This window comes from Mustelus asterias, chromosome 1 (assembly GCF_964213995.1).
Source record: "Mustelus asterias chromosome 1, sMusAst1.hap1.1, whole genome shotgun sequence".
Taxonomy (NCBI): domain Eukaryota; kingdom Metazoa; phylum Chordata; class Chondrichthyes; order Carcharhiniformes; family Triakidae; genus Mustelus; species Mustelus asterias.
This window is the reverse complement of record NC_135801.1, coordinates 175,475,080-175,496,829: the sequence shown is the minus strand read 5'-3', so window position 1 is coordinate 175,496,829 and position 21,750 is coordinate 175,475,080. Positions and strand designations below refer to the sequence as shown.

At 46.2% G+C, this 21,750-nt stretch overlaps 1 protein-coding gene across 6 annotated transcripts in view; it reads left to right on the top strand.

Moving 5' to 3' along the window:
• Positions 1-599: 599 nt before the first annotated feature.
• reep1 (receptor accessory protein 1) overlaps positions 600-21,750 on the top strand; it is a 102,258-nt gene continuing 81,107 nt past the window's right edge. For 5 of the 6 annotated variants that reach the window (XM_078223806.1, XM_078223786.1, XM_078223797.1 and 2 more), the window contains exon 1: positions 619-810. In XM_078223806.1, the coding sequence (XP_078079932.1) occupies positions 698-810 (113 nt within the window). In that variant the 5' untranslated portion in view covers positions 619-697. Of the gene's footprint in view, positions 811-21,750 lie in introns of all 6 variants that reach the window. The other variant, XM_078223824.1, reaches the window with a different exon arrangement.

The window sequence follows — 21,750 nt, the reverse complement described above, 5'->3', positions numbered from 1 at the left end:
CAGAGTGGTTAAGATCTGGAATGTAATCATAGAATCATAGAATTCCTGCAGTGCAGAAGGAGGTCATTCGGCCCATCAAACCTGCACCGACAACAATCTCACCCAGGCCCTATCCCCGTAATCCCCCTGACACTAAGGGACAATGTACCTGACATGTAGATGGATAACTTCATGATTTGTTCCAATTGAACTACATTGTGGGATGGTCCAGGGAATGGGTGGGAAGGGGGTTAGATGCAACGTGCCAGCGTATTCACCCTGCTTTGCCTTGTGCAGCAGCAACAGGGTGACACGGGGCGACACGGTGGCACAGCGCCTTGGACCCGGGTTCGAGTCCCAGCTTGGGTCACTGTGTGTGCAGAGTCTGCACGTTCTCCCCGTGTCTGCGTGGGTTTCCTCCGGGTACTCCGGTTTCCTCCCACAGTCCGAAAGACGTGCATTGGCCATGCTAAATTCTCCCTCAGTGTACCCGAACAGGCGCTGGAGTGTGGCGACTAGGGGATTTTCACAGCAGCTTCATTGCAGTGTTAATGTAAGCCTACTTGTGACACTAACAATGGCCATGTAATATATATAGCTTGTCCCCCTCACTGCGGCTCAGAGTTGCTGTGAGCCGGGATGTGTGTCCAGGGGAGGGGATGTGAAGCAAGGCTCTCCACTCACTTGCACTTGACGGTGGCGCTGACGAAACAGGCGAATGGTTGAGTCCTGGTTCCGTTCGAGTGAGAAACTCCTCCCTCGCTTTTTTTTTCAGACAAACAACCCCCTTACAACCGCCATGGTGTCATGGATCATCTCTAGATTAGTCGTGTGAGTATTGCAGGATTTTAAGGTGTTTTTTTCTTTTCTTATTTTAACATATGTACATTTTAGCGCTTATCTTTTTCTCAACCTGTAAATTCTTGGACAGTGCAGCTGTCAAAGGACTCCGCCTGTGAACGGCTCGGTAAACGCTGCTCTCTTAATCCTCCACTTAAAATACGATAACCAACCTACATGAGCTAAAATATCTCTCTCTCCCCCCTTAAAACAAGGCAATGATCTTTTGTGTGGCTTGCGATACATGTGTCAGTCTGGGCTGTTATTTCTTGTAATTACATATATATATATATAAATGACATTAAAAATTGGTATCATGCACGTGCATGATATTTGCAAAACGAAACCATTTGCAGAGATAAACATCCCAGACCCCTAAAAATAATTCTGGATATTGTTGTCATCACTGGTGAGGTTTGGGTGGGTCGCAGCAAGCCAAGGACAGTCTGCAGGTTGAGGGTGTCCAGAATGTGAGCACTAGTCTATGGTGTATAGTAGTATACTAGTACAATACTATCCACATCATGGCTATCATATACTATACTAGTCACTGATCCAGCAGCTTTGAGATTTCTTTCATCTACCGTACACTCAAGATTGGAAATATGAATCTCGATGGGTGTTTTGTGTGTGTGGAGGGAGCCGGCTAGTATCTGACTGCATTAAAGGGGAAAGAGGCTGAAGGAGAGATGAAATTGAAATTGCTGCTCTCTTTCAATATTACAGGGAAGCTCCCTCTCCCCTCTCCCTACAGGGAAGCTCCCTCTCCCCTCTCCCTCAATCTTACAGTCAAGATCAAGGCAGATCACAAGTTGTTGCTCTCGCTCCGCTTGCATTAAACGGTTTTATAATTAGCCTGACACTGATCGGGTTTCACACCGGAGTTGCTGGGCTATGCGACCCCGGGTCAGAGCAGCAGCTGTTGGAGGCGGCCTTGTTGTCGAGGTTTGCATTCAGCCTGTCATTACCTACAGGGCAGGTTGGAGATGAAGAGGGGGACGAGACAAACTGTGTGTGTTTCTTCTTTAAAACCACTTTAAACAAAAGAATGCTAATTGTTTGGTCTCCTCCTGCAAAGGGAGACTGGGTGAAATCTGGCGATTCCTGCTCTCCGCCAGTCAAGTCTTATCGCTTCATTTACAAAGGCACATTTCAGGGGGTCTTTTGTTCTTTGGCGAATGGGTGTCACATCCGTGCAATAAATGGGTCGCATGCAGACAGTGGGGGATTGATTTTACTGGGATTGTCCTTGAGGGAATGAAAGCTCAGCCTATCCTGGCTTTCCCCGCCCCCCCCTCTGTTCTTTTTGTATTTTTTCTTGGTTAAAGCAACAATTTGGTTTGTGGTACCTTGCAGAGTGAGCAGAAACACTGATCTGCGGCTCGCACTGAACAAAAAATAACACAGTTACAGAAAGGTAGGGGAGGATCCCCAACATCCAATGAGATCAGCAGTGGCTTTAACCAAAGATCACTGACCTGAAATTCCACATCCTGAAATTTTAACCCAACCTTTCAACCCCCTGGACAATGTCTGGCCACTCCCTCTGTGCCCGAGGTTTGCCAACTCTGGGGATTTCATCATCTGTATCCAACTGTATCACCCAGAAAACGGCCTTTTCCCTCAGGCTTTCATACTTTTAGAACCAGCAAATGCAAATGTTTAAAGAAATTGAGGGGGGGAACGACTATTTTATTTCTAGGAAGCCTATCACTTTTCTCCCAATTCCTGGAGATTCCAGCTAGGACAGACCTGGAGAGTTGGCAATCTTAAACACTTTTTCATGGATCTGCATTATTTTGTACTAAAAATTGAATCTGGCATTTGATCATGATAACTGAGTATCCTTCATGGACCCCAGCCTCTCAAGAATGATGCCAATTTGGGAAACAAAACCTGTTGGCACAGTCCAAACAAACCAGGCCCTGAGACTGCCTAAACACCAGACCATGATACAGCCCTAACACAATAGGCCCTGACTCAACCCAAATAAACCAGGCCCTGGCTCAATCCAAACACGCCAGGCCCAAGCACAACTCAGCTAAACCAGGCCTCAACATAGTCCAAATACACCAGGCCCTGACACAGCCCAAATAAACCAGGCCCTGATATAGCCCAAATAAACCAGGCCCTGACTCAATCCAAACATAACAGGCCCAAGCACAACTCAGCTAAACCAGGCCTCAACATAGTCCAAATACACCAGACCCTGATACAGCCCAAATAACTTCCTCTGGGTGCTCCGGTTTCCTCCCACAGCCCAAATAACTTTAACCTGGTGTTGTTAAACTTCTTACTGTGTACAGCCCAAATAATCCAGGCCCTGATACAGCCCAAATAAACGAGGCCCAGACTCAATCCATACACAACAGGCCCAAGCATAGCTCTACTAAACTGGCTTCAACATAAACATACGAGATACTGACAGAGCCCAAACATAACATTCCTCAAAATAGTCCAAACACACCAGACCTTGACACAGCCCAAACAAACTAGGCCATGACTTAATTCAAACACATCAGGTCCTGACACAGCTCAAATAAACTAGGCCTTAACACAACTCAAAAACAGAAGGTCCTGATCCAAGCCAAACAAACCAGACCCTGACCCAGCTCAAATAATCCAGTCCCTAATACAGCCCAAATGCACCAGACCCTGACAGAGCCCAATTAAGCAAACCAGGCCTTGACTTCATGCAAACACATCAGACCCTAACTAGCACAGGTAAAAGCAGACCTACAGCCCAAATATACAAGCTCCTGACAACATCGAAACACATCTGACACAGCCCAAACATACCAGGCTCCCCTTCGGCATCAGATTTGGACAAACTGTCGTTAGCTGGTACCATCCAGCATGGCACAGTGTCGCAGTGGTTAACACTGCTGCATCACAATGCTAGGGACCCGGGTTCGATTCCCGGCTTGGGTAACTGGCTGTGCGGAGTCTGCACCTTCTCCCCGTGTCTGCATGGGTTTCCTCCGGGTGCTCCGGTTTCCTCCCACAGTCTGAAAGATGTGCTGGGTGGGTGCATTGGCCATGCTAAATTCTCCCTCAGCGTACCCTAGAACAGGCGCTAGAGTGTGGCGACTCGGGGATTTTCACAGTAACTTCATTGCAGTATTAATGTAAGCTTACTTGTGACACTAATAAATAAACTTTTAAAAAAAACAACCTCTGGGGTGAGCCACAGTTCCAGCCACTAAATAAAACACGTTATGTACCCAAAGATCACATTTAAAAGGGAAGTGGAAAAATATTTGAGCAAGAGTCAAGTAAAGGGGTTACGGAACTAACTGGATATCTGTCTCTGAGTGTAGGCATTGATGAGGTGGGCTGAATGGATAGAGTGTCCATTGACCCCATTACTTCAGTTCATAAGTTGTAGGCCAGGGTCATAAGTTATGACTGGACCCACAACAAGCAAAGTAACTGCAAGGCGGAAAGAAGTTTATTTATTTACAATGTGTGTTGAAAATGAGTCTCCAGGAACTGCAGCTGGCAGAACTCATGAGCCAAACTGCAGCAACCTCTCCCAATAAAAAACAGCGTGATTTCCCCTCTGTACTGCAAAATCCTGCCATTTATACCCTGCACTGTGCGCTATATGTATTACACAGCCCCTCTTCCTGCGATCCTGACTGTTGCTGTGCGCACTGTGGGTGCATCACAATATCAAATAAGTTTTTTTTTTAAATGTGTAAATGAGTTTCACCGGCATGCACTGTTGAAACAAAGGAAGGATGTGAGATGGAGAGAATCCCCCAATGTGAGGGGACTGAAGGTTGCAGTCACCCCCCTGATTGTTCCAGCATCACTCGGCGCTTGCTGCTGACTCAGCCCTTGTCAACCGATCCTTGTTCCCTGAACCAATCAGTCACCCAAAATAAACGCCCCGATTTTTAAAAAAACTATTCTTTCAAGTATATTCTAACAATGAGTGATGATGGTATTTGTCCGGCTCGGAGTTGAAGGGGTTTGGGGGAGGGAGGGTTCAATCGGGAAAAATCGCAGCTAGAGCTACATTTATGGATTGTCTGTTGCTGTCAGTGGACAGGAATACCAAATACAGTAAAGAGAGAGCGAGTATCCTATCCTGCGTGTGGCGTCTGGGCAGCACAGACACAGGGCGTTGCGTCTGAGGAGTATGGACTGTCCAGGCAGAATCTTTCACTGTGCTGCGCTGCCCACTCTCCCCCCCGTGGTTAGCAGCAAGGCAGAGGACATTGTGTAAACCAGTTTATAGTCCTCTTCCCCATTCCTATAGTCACAAATCCAACGCACAGAGTGGACAGGGCATGCCCTTACAATCCATCTCCTCGCTTGCTCCAAAAAACAATTCAAATTGAACCCAAGTCAGGCTCCCCACAAGAGAGACAAACAAGATCCATGCTGACAAGATAAGGCATTGCACCTGATCCTGGACTGGACTCGAAACGTCAGCTCTTTTCTCCCCTTACAGACGCTGCCAGACCTGCTGAGATTTTCCAGCATTTTCTCTTTTGGCACCTGATCCTGCGCTTGATCTTAGCCAGAAGGCTGAGAAGCGATCGCCACCCCACCCAGATTTCTCCCTCTCTCTGCAGGGGGTCTCAGCTGAGACACAGAGGGCACAATCTTACCGGCCGTTCACGCCACGATCCCGCCGCAGTGAAGTTGAAGAATTTGGCGCCCAGCCAAATCTCCGTTCACTGCAGCAGGATGGGAAAATCCCGCCGGCGTGGACGGTCGTAACATTCCGGCCAGGCACTGTACCCCCTGAATTTCACATTGCCCGGGGCTCCAGCAGGGACACTGGCTGCAGCTTGTTCACTGCAGGTCCCGAGGGAAGGGACGCAGGGGGGCGGAATCGATACTGTCAGAAGGATACCCCCTGTCGGGCAGCACAGTGACACAGTGCTGCCTCACAGCTCCAGGGACCGGGTTCGATTCCCAGCTTGGGTCACTGTCTGTGTGGAGTTTACACATGCTTACCGTGTCTGTGTGGGTTTCCTCCGAGTGCTCCGGTTTTCTCTCACAGTCCAAAGATATGCGGGTTAGGTGAATTGGCCATGCCCCTTAGTGTCCCAGGATGCGTAGGTTAGAGGAATTAGCGGGTAAATATGTGGACCTGGGTGGGATTGTTGTTGGTGCAGACTTGATGGGCCAAATGGCCTCTTTCTGCACTGTAGGGATTCTATGATTCTATGGATGAAAGAATGAAGGTCGCCAGTAACCCATGGTCCAGGATAACGCCAAACCAATGTTATCTGTGTCGCCTCCTAGTGCTGGGCTTCAGATTTATTCTGAACACGCTCACTCTTTGTTCAATTTAATCACTTACTGCAGATAGTTCCCAACCCCACCCAACTCACATGTAGGTTTGGAAAAGGATTCAAATCATTTAATTTGGGACCTGTTACCCTCTCTCAGTTTCCTAGTGTGGATCTGCTCAGAAGGTGCCAGGTCTGTTGTTTGACCATTCTCATAGAGTCATAGTGGTTTACAGCATGGAAACAGGCCCTTCAGCCCAACTTGTCCATGTCGCCAGTTTTTACCATTAAGCTCGTCCCAATTGCCCACATTTGGCCCATATCCCTCTATACCAATCTTACTCATGTAACTGTCTAAATGCTGTTTAAAAGACAAAATTGTACCCCCCTCTACTACTACCTCTGGCAGTTTGTTCCGGACACTCACCATCCTTTGTGTGAAAGAATTGCCCCTCTGGACCCTTTTGTAACTCTCCCCTCTCACCTCAAACTTATGCCCTTTAGTTTTAGTCTCCCCTACCTTTGGGAAAAGATATTGACTATTTAGCTGATCTATGCCCCTCATTATTTTATCGACCTCTATAAGATCACCCCTAAGCCTCCTACGCTCCAAGGAAAAAAGTCCCAGTCTATCCAGGATCTCCTTATAACTCAAACCATCAAGTCCCAGTAGCATCCTAGTAAATCTTTTCTGCACTCTTTCTGGTTTAATAATATCCTTTCTGTAATAGAGTGACCAGAACTGAACACAGTATTCCAAGTGTGGCCTTACCAATGTCTTGTACAACTTCAGCAAGACGTCCCAACTCTTGTATTCAATGTTCTGACCGATGAAACCAAGCATGCCGAATGCCTTCTTCATCACCCTGTCCACTTGTGACTCCACTTTCAAGGAGCTATGGACATGTACCCCGAGATCTCTTTGTTCTATAACTCTCCCAATGCCATACCTTTAACTGAGTAAGTCCTGCCCTGGTTCAATCTACCAAAATGCATCACCTCACATTTATCTAAATTAAACTCCATCTGCCATTCGTCAACTCACTGGCCCAATTGATCAAGATCCTGTTGCAATCAGAGATAACTTTCTTCACTGTCCACTATGCCACCAATCTTAGTGTCATCTGCAAACTTACTAACCATGCCTCCTAAATTCTCATCCAAATCATTAATATAACTGACAAGTAAAGATGGACCCAGCACCGATCCCTGAGGCACACCGATGGTCATACGCCTCCAACCCTCTACAACCACCCTCTGTCTTCTGTTGTCAAGCCAATTTTGTATCCAATTGGCTACCTCACCCTGGATCCTGCGAGATTTAACCTTATGCGACAACCTACTATACGATACCTTGTCAAAGGCCTTGCTAAAGTCCATGTAGAAAACGTCAACTGTACTACCCTCGTCTACCTTCTTGGTTATCCCTTCAAGAAACTCAGTCAACTTCGTGAGACATGATTTTCCACTCACAAAGCCATGCTGACTGTTCCTAATCAGTCCTTGCATCTCTAAATGCTTGTAGATCTTGTCTTTCAGAATACCTTCTAACAGCTTACCCACTACAGATGTTAGGCTCACCGGCCTGTAGTTCCCAGGGTTTTCCCTGCAGCCGTTCTTAAACAAAGGCACAACATTTGCCACCCTCCAGTCTTCAGGCATCTCACCTGTGGCTGTCGATGATTCAAATATCTCTGTTGGGGGACCTGCAATTTCCTCCCTAGCCTCCCACAGTGTCCTGGGATACACATCATCAGGTCCCAGGGATTTATCTACCTTGATATGCTTTAAGGCCTCCAGCATCTCCTTCTCTGTAAACTCCTCAAGACATCATTATTTATTTCCCCAAGTTCCCTAACATCCGTGCCTTTCTCAACAGTAAATACTGATGAGAAATATTCATTTAGGATCTCACCCATCTCTTGTGGATCCGTACATAGATGACCTTGTTGATCCTTAAGAGGCCCTATTCTCTCCCCAGTTACCCTTTTGCCCTTTATATATTTGTAGAAGCTCTTTGGATTCTCCTTTGCCTTATGTACCAAAACAATCTCGTGCCCCTTTTTTGCCCTCCTGATTTCTCTAAACTCTACTCCGACACCCTCTATACTCTGCAGGGGATCCATTTGATCCTAGCTGCCTTTGCATGTCATGTGCCTCCTTCTTCTTCTTGACCAGGGCCTCAATATCCCGAGTCATCCAGGGTTCCCTACTTCTGTCAGCCTTGCCTTTCACTTTAAAAGGAGTGTGCTTACCCTGAATCCTGGTTAACACACTTTTGAAATCCTCCCACTTACCAGATGTCCCTTTGCCTTCCCACGAACTCCCCCAATTAATTGTTGAAAGTTCCTGCCTGATATCATCAAAATTGGCCTGGCCCCAATTTAGAATTTTAACTTTTGGGCCAGACCTATTATTCTCCATAGCGATCTTAAAACTAATAGAATTATGGTCACTGGTCCCAAAGTGATCCCTCACTAACATTTCTTTCACCTTCCCTTCCTTATTTCTCAAGAGGAGGTCAAGTTTTGCCCCCTCTCTAATCGGGCCTTCCACATACTGAATGAGAAATTCCTCCTGAATACACTCAACAAATGTCTCTCCATCCAAGACCCTAACGCTGGCTGCCCCAGTCAATGTTGGGAAAGTTAAAATTCCCTACTATTACCACCCTATTTGTTTTGGAGCTACCTGAAATCTCCTTACATATTTACTCCTCAATTCCTGCTGACTATTTGGGGGCCTATAGTACAATCCTGTCAAAGTGATTTCCCCCTTCTTATTTCTCAGTTCTACCCATATAGACTCAGTGGGCAAACCCTCAGAAGTATCCCTTCTCAGTACAGCCGTGCTGTTCTCCCTAATCAAAAATGCAACTCCCCCCTCCTCGCTTACCTCCTGTTCTATGTTTCCTATAGCATCTATACCCTGAAACATTGAGCTGCTGGTCCTGTCCCTCCCTTAGCCATGTTTCAGTAATTGCTATAATATCCCAGTCCCACGTACCCATCCATGCCCTGAGTTCATCTGCCTTGCCTGTCAGGCCTCTTGCATTGAAATAAATGCAGTTTAATCTGGACTTCCCTTGCTCTCTACATTGCCCTTGCCTGACCTGTCTAGTACTAGGATTACTGACACTGCCTTTACTATTTAATGTGCTCTCTTTCACTTCCGTGCTGATCTCAACCTTCTCTTCTGTCTCCCTACTGCTTTGGGTCCCACCCCTTCTGAGTTATGGAATTTTAGCATTTAAAAAATGTTTACAAATGCTCGCTGGGCGAGCATTTATTTATTGCCCATCTCTAATTGACCTTGAGAAGGTATTGCAAGCTGCATTCTTGAATTGTTGCAGTCCATGTGGTGTAGGTACACTCACAGTGCTGTTAGGGAGGGAGTTCCAGGATTTTACCCAACTACAATGAAGGAACGGTGATATATTTCCAAGTCAGGATGGTGAGTGGCTTGGAGGGGAACTTGCAGATTGGGGTGTTTCCAGGTCTCTGTTGCTTTTGTCCTATATAGTAGTGGTTGGGGGCTTGGAAGCTGCTGCCTAAGAGGCCTTGATCATTTCCTGCAGTGCATCTTGTAGATGGTACACACTGCTGCCACTGTGTATGGGCAGTGGAGGGAATGAATGTTTGTGGATGGGCAGCCAATCAAGCAGGCTGATTTGGCCTGGATAGTGTCAAGCTTCTTGACGGTTGTTGGAACTGCACCCGTCCAGACAAGTGGGGAGTATTCCATCACTCTCCTAACTTGTGCCTTGTAGATGAAGTCAGGAGGTGAGTTACTCACCACCAGTTTCCTAGTCTCTGATCTGCTCTTGCGGCCATAGTATTTATATGGCTAGTCCAGTTTAGTTTTTGGTCATGGTAACTCCCAGGATGTTGATGAAGAACAAAGAACAAAGAAAAGTACAGCACAGGAACAGGCCCTTTGGCCCTCCAAGCCTGTGCCGATCATGAAAAAACTTCTGCCCTTACTCGGTCCATATCCCTCTATTCTCTCCCTATTCGTGCACCCATCCCGATGCCTCTTAAATGTTGCTATTGTACCTGCTACCATCATCTCCTCTGGCAGCGCGTTCCAGGCACCCACCACTCTCTGCGTGAAAAACTTCTCCCCGCACATCTCCCTTAAACTTTCCCCTTCTCACCTTGAACCTGTGCCCACTTGTAATTGACATTTCCACCCTTGGAAAAGGCCTCTGACTATCCACCCTGTCTATGTCTCTCATAATTTTGTAGACCTCTACCGGGTCTCCCCTCAGCCTCCATCTTTCCAGTGAAAATTTTTATTCAACCTCTCCTGATAGCCAACACCCTCGAGACCAGGCAAGATCCTGGTGAACCTTGTTTGCACTCTCTCCAAAGTTTCCATGCCCTTCTGGTAGTGTGGTGACCAGAACTGCACACAATACTCCAAATGCAGCCTAACCAAGGTTTTTATATAGCTGCAACATGATTTCCCAACTCTTGTGCCCAATGCCCCAGCTGATGAAGGCAAACATGCCATATGCCTTCTTAGTCACCTTGGCCAGCTTTGTTGCCACTTTTATGAAACTGTGGACCTGCACACCCAGATCCCTCTGTATGTTAGTATTCCCAAGGCTTCTGCCATTTACAGTAAAATTCATACCTAAATTTGATCCTCCAAAATGCATCACCTCGCATTTGCCCGGATTAAACTCAATCTGCCATTTCTGTGCCCAAGTTTCCAATCCATATCCTGATGTATCCTCTGACAATCCCCGGCACTATCAGCAATTCCACCAATCTTCATGTCATCCGCAAACTTGCTAATCAGACCACCTACATTTTCCTCCAGATCATTTGTATATACTACAAACAACGCAGGTCCCAGCACTGATCCCTGCGGAACACCACTAACTACAGATCTCCATTCTGAAAAATACCCTTCTAATGATACTCTCTATCTCATACAACCAAGCCAGTTCTGTATCCATCTAGCCAGCCCACCTTGAATCCCATGTGATAGTTTTTGTACCAGTCTGCCATGTAGGACCTTGTGCCACACTCTGATCATAATTTCCCTTATTCCTACCTTGCTCTCTTACTTTGTTATCTCTATTCAATTTATCAGATATTCCCTCACTTGATCCCTTGCCCCTACTATTTAGTTTAAAGCCCTACAAAGAACAAAGAACAATACAGCACAGGAACAGGCCCTTCGGCCCTCCAAGCCCGCTCCGCTCCCCGGTCCAGGATTGAATCCTGAATCCAGGATCCCCGCCCAATTTTCCAGCCTATCTACATCCTAATATCCTATCCACCGAGCTGTCCCTCACAGCTACGATGCTTTGTTCATTACAACCTATTAACTCACCCCCACCCCCCCATTCCAGACCATGTGATCTCCAGGGAGAGGCGAAAACCCAGAGTGAAAAACCCCAGGGCCAATATGGGGGAAAAAAATCTGGGAAATTCCTCTCCGACCCCCTGAGGCGATCGAAACGAGTCCAGGAGATCACAATGGCCCTGATCGGAAAATGCTTCCCAACCCTAGTCATTTCCACTTCCACGAACACCATATGAATTCCCTGCCCCCGAGACAGGTTCCCAACTATCCGCAGTCTCGCTCTGTACTGGCACCAGCAAGATGATCATAGAATGAAGCCTTGAAACGAGAAACAAGGAACAATTAGCCCGCGCCGCTCCCTGGTCCAAACAACATCCACGGCCCTTCCTTCGTCAACCATTTTGGTCACTTCTTCAAAAAACACCACCAGGTTAGTGAGGCATGACCTCCCTCTCACAAAACCATGTTGACTATCGTTAATGAGTTTATTCCTTTCTAAATGCGCATACATCCTATCTCTAAGAATCTTCTCCAACAACTTCCCCACCACGGACGTCAAGCTCACCGGCCTATAATTACCCGGGTTATCCTTCCTACCCTTCTTAAATAACGGGACCACATTGGCTATCCTCCAATCCTCTGGGACCTCACCTGTGTCCAGCACAGTTCAGATGAAGACCATCCCAGCTCCCACTTTCCCTAATACAAGTGCCCCATGAATCGAAACCCATCTCTCCCACACTAATCTCTGAACCACACATTTAACTCTCTAATCTTATTTACCCTATGGAAATTTGCTCGTAGTTTAGGTAGAAATCCAAAAGTTATTACTTTGAGCTTCCACTTTCTAATTTAGCCCCTAGCTGCTCATATTCCTTCAGCAGAACTTCTTTTCTAGTTCTCCAAATGTCATTGATGCCTATGTGGACCTCAACCACTGGGTCCTTCCCCTCCAGCCCTGAGCAGAGAATTCCAAAAGCTTAGGTTCCTCCACCTCTACCCTTGTGATCCCCTTACCTGCTTCATTCGCAGTCACACTCTCTGTTACTAACCACTGACCAAATCAGAAGACTTTATCCCAAGGGATGTGACCTCCTCCTGGAACAAAGTATCCCGGTAACTTTCCCCCCATGGACACCAGTGAACCAGATGCTTTTATTGCAATCTCAATTTAAGTTCATTTATTAGTGTCACAAGTCGGTTTACATTAACACTTTAATGAAGTTACAGAAGTTTCCGAGTCACCATTATTAATATTTTTAAATTCTAGATTTATTTAATGAATTGGATTTAAATTCCTCAGCTCCTCTGGCAGATTAAGAACATAAGAACTAGGAGCAGGAGTAGGCCATTTGGCCCCTTGAGCCAGCTCCGCCTTTCAATAAGATCATGGCTGATCTTTTCGTGGACTCGGTTCCACTTACCTGCCCGCTCACCATACCCCTTAATTCCTTTACTGTTCAGAAATATCTTTGACTTAAAAACATTCAATGAGGTAGCCTCAACTGGGCAGGGAATTCCACAGATTCACGACCCTTTGGGTGAAGAGGTTCTTCCTCGACTCAGTCCTAAATCTGCTCCCCCTTATTTTGAGGCCATGCCCCCTAGTTCTAATTTCACCTGGATTCTGAACCCAGGACTCTGGATCATTCATACAGTCACATGTGCATTGTACGACCATACCCTTAAGTTGTTTAATGGGCTAAATAATGGTAAAGTTAAAACAAATCTAAAAAATAACGGTTTGATAATGTCTAAAGAAAAGGAAAAGCCTTCTTTGTCTCCTAGGAATGATCAGGCTCATGGCTCATTCTAGTACAATGCTGAAAAAAAGGGAAGCAGAGTTCTGTAACGCTTAGCTAACAAGAAGTGCAAGGCACTGTATTATTTTAAGAAACTGTACCCACTTATCTACCCTCCTTCCAAGGAAATCCTGCACCCTGCAGCCACTGCGACTTTAACACTTGACACCACTGTTGACAGTTGTGAAGGGGACATAAAGCCTCTGCAAAGGGATATAAATAGGTTAACTGAATGGGCAAACATTTGCCAGATGGAATATAATGTGGGAAAATGTAAACCTGTCCACTTTGGCAGGAAGAATAGAAAGGCAGCATATTATTAAAATGGCGAGAGATTGCCAAACTCTAAGGTACAGAGGGACCTGCATGTCATGGTACATGAATCGGAAAAAGTTAGTATGCAGGTACAGCAAGTGATTGGGAAGGCAACTGGAATGTTGTCACTTATTGCAAGGGGAATGGAATATAAAAGCATGGAAGTTCTGCTGCAGCTGTAAAAGGCAGGTTTTCCCAAACTCTTCAAGTTGCGGAACCCTTAGTGACCTCTCAAGAGCATCGGGGAACCGCAAGCATTCTCCTAATGTCAATGCCCCTTTTTTGCCGTAAGTAGGTGTGAACACAGAAATCAAATACAAACACGTTTTTTCTAACTCTATCTATGCATACATTAGGATTTAGGAAGAGACACACAGTCACAAGTATATTCGCCATGTACATAGCCCCCTCACATTAACCCCTGGCCAAGCATCCCTCCCATGGCCCCTTAACCCCTTGGCCCCTTGGGCGGCACGGTAGCACAGTGGTTAGCACTGCTGCTTCACAGCTCCAGGGACCTGGGTTCGATTCCTGGCTTGGGTCAGTGTCTGTGTGGAGTTTGCATATTCTCCTCGTGTCTGCGTGGGTTTCCTCCGGGTGCTCCGGTTTCCTCCCACAGTCCAAAGATGTGCAGGTTAGGTTGATTGGCCATGCTAAAATTGCCCCTTAGTATCCTGAGATGCATAGGTTAGAGGAATTAGTGGGTAAATATGTAGGAATATGGGGGTAGGGCCTGGGTGGGATTGTGGTCGGTGCAGACTCGATGGGCCAAATGGCCTCTTTCTGCACTGTAGGGTTTCTATGATTCTATGATTAACATTAAGCCCTGGATGTAGTCCCTACTTTAGCAGTGGGTAATCTGGTAATAATTAAAAAGTTCTCTGATTTAAAAAAATACTTAAGTCTTAACTATTGTCATTTTTAATGGGAATAATGATGCTGGAAATTTGATTCTCATATCGGACATACTCTCCTCTCTCTCTCCCTCACATGCATACACACAATCACCTCACTTCCTCACACACAGCCCCACGTCACTCTCATTTACGCGCACACCTCTCATTCTACCCCCTCACACACACACACACCCTCACACACACACCCCCCTCACAGACACACACACACCCCCTCACACACACACACCCCCCTCACACACACACACCCTTACACACACACTCACCCCCCTCACACACACAACCTTACACACACACTCACCCCTTTCTCTCACACACACACACACACACACCCTCACACACACACACTCATCCCCCTCATACACACACACACACCCCTCACACATATGCACACGCACACACACACACAGCCCCTCAAAAACCCCTCCCACAAACACACTCACCCCCCTCACACACACACACCCACACACACACACCCCCCTCCTCACACACACACACTCACCCCCCTCACACACACACACCCACACACACACACCCCCCTCCTCACACACACACACTCACCCCCCTCACACACACACACCCACACACACACACCCCCCTCCTCACCCACACACACTCACCCCTCAGAGGTTCGTCAGTCAGTGGACCTTCCTTTCCCAGAGGGCAGAGGGGGCAGGGCCATTTTATTTTTTTTTAGTGTTTAAGGCCAAGCTAGATAGATTATTGAGATTATTGACTTAATGGGCTGGCTGGCCTCCTTCAACACTGTAGGGATTATATGAAGGGATTCAAAGGGTATAGGGGGTCGACAGGAAATTAGTGGCCACAATTAGATCAGCCAGGATCTTATAAAATAGCGGAGGAAGCTCGAGAGGCTGAATGACTTGCTGCTGCTGCTAATTTGTATGTATCAATGTGTGCTCGGAGTGCATTAGAAGCAGGTAAATGGCATGACATTGAAAAAACACAGGGAAGTTCCCTCTGTTTAGTGGCAATACAGTGAGGTAAAGGCACTGTCACCATCAAAGCATGAAGAATGGAATTTGATCCCAGACATCATTAGGAGAGTGTTTAGCCTGAGGAAGAAGGCAAATGAGCTGTTGGGTTGCATTAACAGATGACAGTCCACATCAGAAGAGGTTGTAATGTTACTGCATAAGATATTGGACAGTCCTTGTTTGCAATATCCTCTGAGGTTCTGGTTAACTCATTTCTCTGGCAAGGATAAATAAGGGCGACACAGTGGTTAGCACTGCTGCCTCACAGTGCCAGGGACCTAGGTTCGATTCCCGGTTTGGGCTACTGTCTGTGCAGAGTCTGCACGTTCTCCTCGTGTCTGCGTGGGTTTCCTCTGGGTGCTCTGGTTTCCTCCCACAGTCCGAAAGACTGGTTAGGTGCATTGGCCATGCTAAATTCTCCCTCAGTGTACCCGAACAGGTGCCGGAGTGTGGCGACTAGGAGATTTTCATAGTAACTTCATTGCAGTGTTAATGTAAACCTACTTGTGACACTAATAAATAAACTTAAATAAGAACTGAGAGCAGGAGTAGGTCATTTGACGCTTCAAGTCTACTCCACCATTCAATAAGTTCATGGTTGATCTCTGATTGTGGCTTTAACTCCAGTTTCCTGCCCACAATGCTTGATTCCTTTGTTGGTTGAAAATCAGTCTTACTCAACCTTGAATATATTCAATGACCCAGCCACCATTGCTTTCTGTAAAAGAGAATTCCAAAGAATATCAGTTCTCTGAGAAAATAAATTTCTCCTTATCTCTGTTTTGAATGGGGGATTCCTATTTTTAGTCTGGGCATCCTAGTTCTAGGTTCTAGAATGGGAAACATTCTCCCAGCATTTACCTTGTCAAGCCCCCTCAGAATCCAGTATGTTTCAATAAGATTACCAGTATGTAATGAGATCCAGTATGTTAACAATAAGTACTCCTGTTTGAGTGCTGTTGGGGGGGGGGACAGCCTACCTGGGGGAAGCAACAGAGGCCGTGCCTCCGGCACAGAGTCCAGCCCTGTAGCTCAGCAGGGTAGGGAAAGGAGGAGGAAGGCAGTAGTGATAGGGGACTCTATAGTGAGGGGGTCGGACAGGCAATTCTGCGGATGCAGTCAAGGAACTCGGATGGTAGTTTGCCTCCCTGGTGCCAGGATCCGGGATGTTTCTGATCGCGTCCAAGATATCCTGAAGTGGGAGGGAGAAGAGCCAGAGGTGGTGGTACATATTGGTACCAATGACATAGGCAGGAAAAGGGAAGAGGTCCTGAAAGGAGCATATAGGGAGTTGGGAAGGGAGTTGAGAAGAAGGAACGCAAAGGTAGTAATCTCGGGATTGCTGCCTGTGCCACGCGACAGTGAGAGTAGGAATGGAATGAGGTGGAGGATAAATGCATGACTGAGGGAGTGGAGCAGGGGGCAGGGATTCAAGTTTCTGGATCATTGGGACCTCTTTTGGGACAGGTGTGACCTGTACAATAAGGACGGGTTGCACTTGAATCCCAGGGGGACCAATATCCTGGCGGGGAGGTTTGCTAAGGCTACTGGGGAGAGTTTAAACTAGTATGGTTGGGGGGTGAGAATCAAATTGAAGTGACTGGGAGAGAGGAGGTTAGCTCACAAATAGAGAAAACTTGCCGGCAGTGTGAGAGGGAGGATAGGCAGGTGATAGAGAAGGGGAGCACTCAGACCAAAGGTTTGAGATGTGTCTATTTTAACGCAAGGAGTGTTGTGAACAAAGTGGATGAGCTCAGAGCATGGATCACTACTTGGAAATATGATGTGGTGGCCATTACAGAATCTTGGATGACTCAGGGACAGGACTGGTTACTTCAAGTGCCGGGTTTCAGATGTTTCAGAAGGGACAGGGAGGGAGGCAAAAGAGGTGGGGGAGTGGCACTGTTGATCAGAGATAGTGTCATGGCTGCAGAAAAGATGGACACCATGGAGGGATTGTCTACGGAGTCTCTGTGCGTGGAGGTTAGGAACAGGAAGGGGTCAATAAGTTTATTGGGTGTTTTCTATAGGCCGCCCAATAGTAACAGGGATGTTGAAAAGCAGATAGGGAAACAGATCCTGGAAAGGTGTAATAATAACAGAGTTGTCGTGATGGGAGATTTTAATTTCCCAAATATTGATTGGAATCTCCCTAGAGTAAGGGGTGTAGATGGGGAGGAGTGTGTTAGGTGTGTTCAGGAGGGTTTCTTGACACAGTATGTAGATAAGCCTACAAGAGGAGAGGCTGTACTTGATTTGGTATTGGGAAATGAACCTGGTCAGGTGTCAGATCTCTCAGTGGGAGAGCATTTTGGAGATAGTGATCATAATTCTATCTCCTTTACAATAGCATTGGAGAGAGATAGGATCAGACAAGCTAGAAAAGTGTTTAATTGGAGTAAGGGGAATTATGAGGCTATCAGGCAGGAAATTGGAGGCTTAAATTGGAAAGAGGTTTTCTCAGGGAAATGTACGGAAGAAATGTGGCAAATTTTCAGGGAATATTTGTCTGGAGTTCTGCATAACAACGTTCCAATGAGACAGGGAAGTTATGGTAGGTTACAGGAACCGTGGTGTACAAAGGCTGTAATGAATCTAGTCAAGAAGAAAAGAAAAGCTTACAAAAGGTTCAGGGAGCTAGGTAATGTTAGAGATCTTGAAGAGTATACGGCTAACAGGAAGGATCTTAAGAAGGAAATTAGGGGAGTCAGAAGGGGTCATGAGAAGGCCTTAGCAGGCAGGATTAAGGAAAACCCCAAGGCATTCTACAAGTATGTAAAGAGCAAGAGGATAAGACATGAAAGAATAGGACCTATCAAGTGTGATGGTGGGAAAGTTTGTATGGAACCAGAAGAAATAGCAGAGGTACTTAATGAATGCTTTACTTCAGTATTCACTATGGAAAAGGATCTTGGTGGTTGTAGTGCAGACTTGCAGCGGACTGAAAAGCATGAGCATGTAGATATTACGAAAGAGGATGTGTTGGAGCTTTTGAAAAACATCAAGTTAGATAAGTCGCCGGGACCGGATGAGATGTACCCCAGGCGACTGTGGGAGGCGAGGGAGGAGATTGCTGGGCCTCTGGTGATGATCTTTGCATCATCAATGGAGACAAGAGAGGTTCCGGAGGATTGGAGGATTGTGGATGTTGTTCCTTTATTCAAGAAAGGGAGTCGAGATAGCCCTGGAAATTATAGACCAGTGAGTCTAACCTCAGTGGTTGTTAAATTGATGGAGTAGATCCTGAGAGGCAGGATTTATGAGCATTTGGAGAGGTATAATATGATTAAGAATAGTCAGCATGGCTTTGTCAAAGGCAGATCATGCCTTACGAGCCTGACTGAATTTTTTGATGATGTGGCTAAACACATTGATGAAGGAAGAGCAGTAGATGTAGTATATATGGACTTCAGCAAGGCATTTGATAAGGTGCCCCATGCAAGGCTTATTGAGAAAGTGAGGGGGCATGGGATCCAAGGGGACATTGCTTTGTGGATCCAGAACTGGCTTGCCCACAGAAGGCATAGAGTGGTTATAGATGGGTCATATTCTGAATGGAGGTTGGTCACCAGTGGAGTACCCCAGAGATCTGTTTGGGACCCTTACTCTTTTTTTATTTTTATAAATGACCTGGATAAGGAAGTGGAGGGATGGGTTGGTAAGTTTGCTGATGACACAAAGGTTGGAGGTGTTGTGGATAGTGTGGAGGGATGTCAGAAGTTGCAGCAAGACATTGATAGGATGCAAGACTGGGCGGAGAAGTGGCAGATGGAGTTCAACCCAGATAAGTGTGAGGTGGTTCATTTTGGCAGGTCAAATAGGATGGCGGAATATAATATTAATGGGAGGACTCTTGGCAGAGTGGAAGATCAGAAGGATCTTGGGGTCCGAGTTCATAGGACGCTCAAAGCAGCTGTGCAGGTTGAGGCTGTGGTTAAGAAGGCGTATGGTGTACTGGCCTTCATCAATCGAGGAATTGAGTTTAGGAGTCGTGAGATAATGTTTCAGCTATATAAGACCCTGGTCAGACCACACTTGGAGTACTGTGCTCAGTTCTGGTCGCCACATTACAGGAAGGATGTGGAAGCCATAGAAAGGGTGCAGAGGAGATTTACAAGGATGTTGCCTGGGTTGGGGAGCATGCCTTATGAGGATAGGTTGAGTGAGCTCGGCCTTTTCCCCTTGGAGAGACGAAGGATGAGGGGTGACCTGATAGAGGTGTATAAGATGTTGAGGGGTATTGATCGAGTGGATAGTCAGAGGCTTTTTCCCAGGGCTGAAATGGCTGCCACAAGAGGACACAGGTTTAAGGTGCTGGGGAGTAGGTACAGAGGAGATGTCAGGGGTAAGTTTTTCACTCAGAGGGTGGTGGGTGCGTGGAATGGGCTGCCAGCAACGGTGGTGGAGGCGGATTCGATAGGGTCTTTTAAGAAACTTTTAGATAAGTACATGGAACTTAGTAAGATAGAGGGTTATAGGTAAGCCTAGTAATCGCTAAGGTAGGAACATGTTCGGCACAACTTTGTGGGCTGAAGGGCCTGTATTATGCTGGAGTTTTTCAATGTTTCTATGTTTCCATTACCTCTCCTTCTCAATGTCAATGAGTATAGGAGGCCCAATCTGCTCAACCTTCCAGTGTCAGCACCTTCCTCCTTTGATAGCACCTTCCAAACACACTACCTCTACCACCCAGGACAAGGGAAGCAGATTCATGCAAACACCAGTACCTGCAAGTTCCTCTGCAAGCCACATACTAGCCTGACTTGGAACTATATTGCCATTCCTTCACTGTTGCTCGGTGAAAATCATGGATCTTCTTCCTAATATACCATGTCGAACACCATGAGCTCTTGTGCAATAAGCTTTTATGTTGTTCCTTATCAAATGCCTTTTGGAAATCCAAATACACTACATCTACTGGTTCCCTTTTATGCACCCTGCTTTCCCTTTCACAAAACCCTGCTGACTCTGCCTGATTTTAATTTTCTAAGCATCCTGCTACTTTCTCTTTAATAATGGATTCGAGCATTTTACCAGCGATAGGTATGAGAATAACTGGCTGATAGTTTCCTGCTTTCTGTCTCCCTCCTTCTCGAATTGAGGTGTTGCACTTGCAGTTTTCCAATCCACTGAGACCGTTCCAGAATCTAGGGACTTTTGAAACATTACAACCAATAAGCCTTTTATCTCCGCTGCCACTTCTTTTAAGACCCTGGGATTGCAGCCTATCAGGTCCAGGGGACTGGTCAGCCTTTAGTCCAGTGAGTTTTCCCAATACTTTCCCCAGTTATCATGATTGTTTGAAGTCCCTCCCTTGCTTTAGCCTCTCGATTTTATACTGTTCTTGGGATGTTTTTTGTTTCTTGTACTGTGAAGGTTGATACAAAATATTTGTTCAAAGTCTCTGCCATTTCCTGTCTTCCTATTATTAATTCCCCAGTCTCATTCTCAAAGGAACCAAGGCTTAATTTACCCACTCTTTTCCTTTTGATAGGCTTGTTCTCTGCTTTTATATTTCTTGTGAGTTTTCTCTCATCAAGTCATAGAGTCATAGAGGTTTACATCATGGAAACAGGCCCTTCGGCCCAACTTGTCCATGCGCCCAAGCTAGTCCCAATTGCCCACGTTTGGCCCATATCCCTCTATACCCATCTTACTCATGTAACTGTCTAAATGCTTCTTAAAAGACAAAATTGTATCTGCCTCAACTACTACCTCTAGCAGCTTGTTCCAGACACTCACCACCCGCTGTGTGAAAAAATTGCCCCTCTGGACCCTTTTGTATCTCTCCCCTCTCACCTTAAACCTATGCCCTCTAGTTTTAGACTCCCGTACGTTTGGAAAAAGATATTGACAATCTAACTGATCTGTGCCCCTCATTATTTTACAGACCTCTATAAGATCACCCCTAGGTCTCCTATGCTCCAGAGAAAATAGTCCCAGTCTATCCATACTCATACTCTCATCTTTGGTCATACTTTGTTTTTTTTTGTTCATTCATGGGCCATGGATGTCGCTGGTTGGCCAGCATTTATTGCCCATCCCTAGTTGCCTGAGGGCAGTTGAACCATAGAACCATAGAAAATTACAGCTCAGAAACAGGCCTTTTGGCCCTTCTTGTCTGTGCCGAACCATTTTATGCCTAGTCCCACTGACCTGCACTTGGACCATATCCCTCCACACCCCTCTCATCCATGAACCCGTCCAAGTTTTTCTTAAATGTTAAAAGTGACCCCGCATTTACCACTTTATCCGGCAGCTCATTCCACACTCCCACCACTCTCTGCGTGAAGAAGCCCCCCCCTAATATTCCCTTTAAACTTTTCTCCTT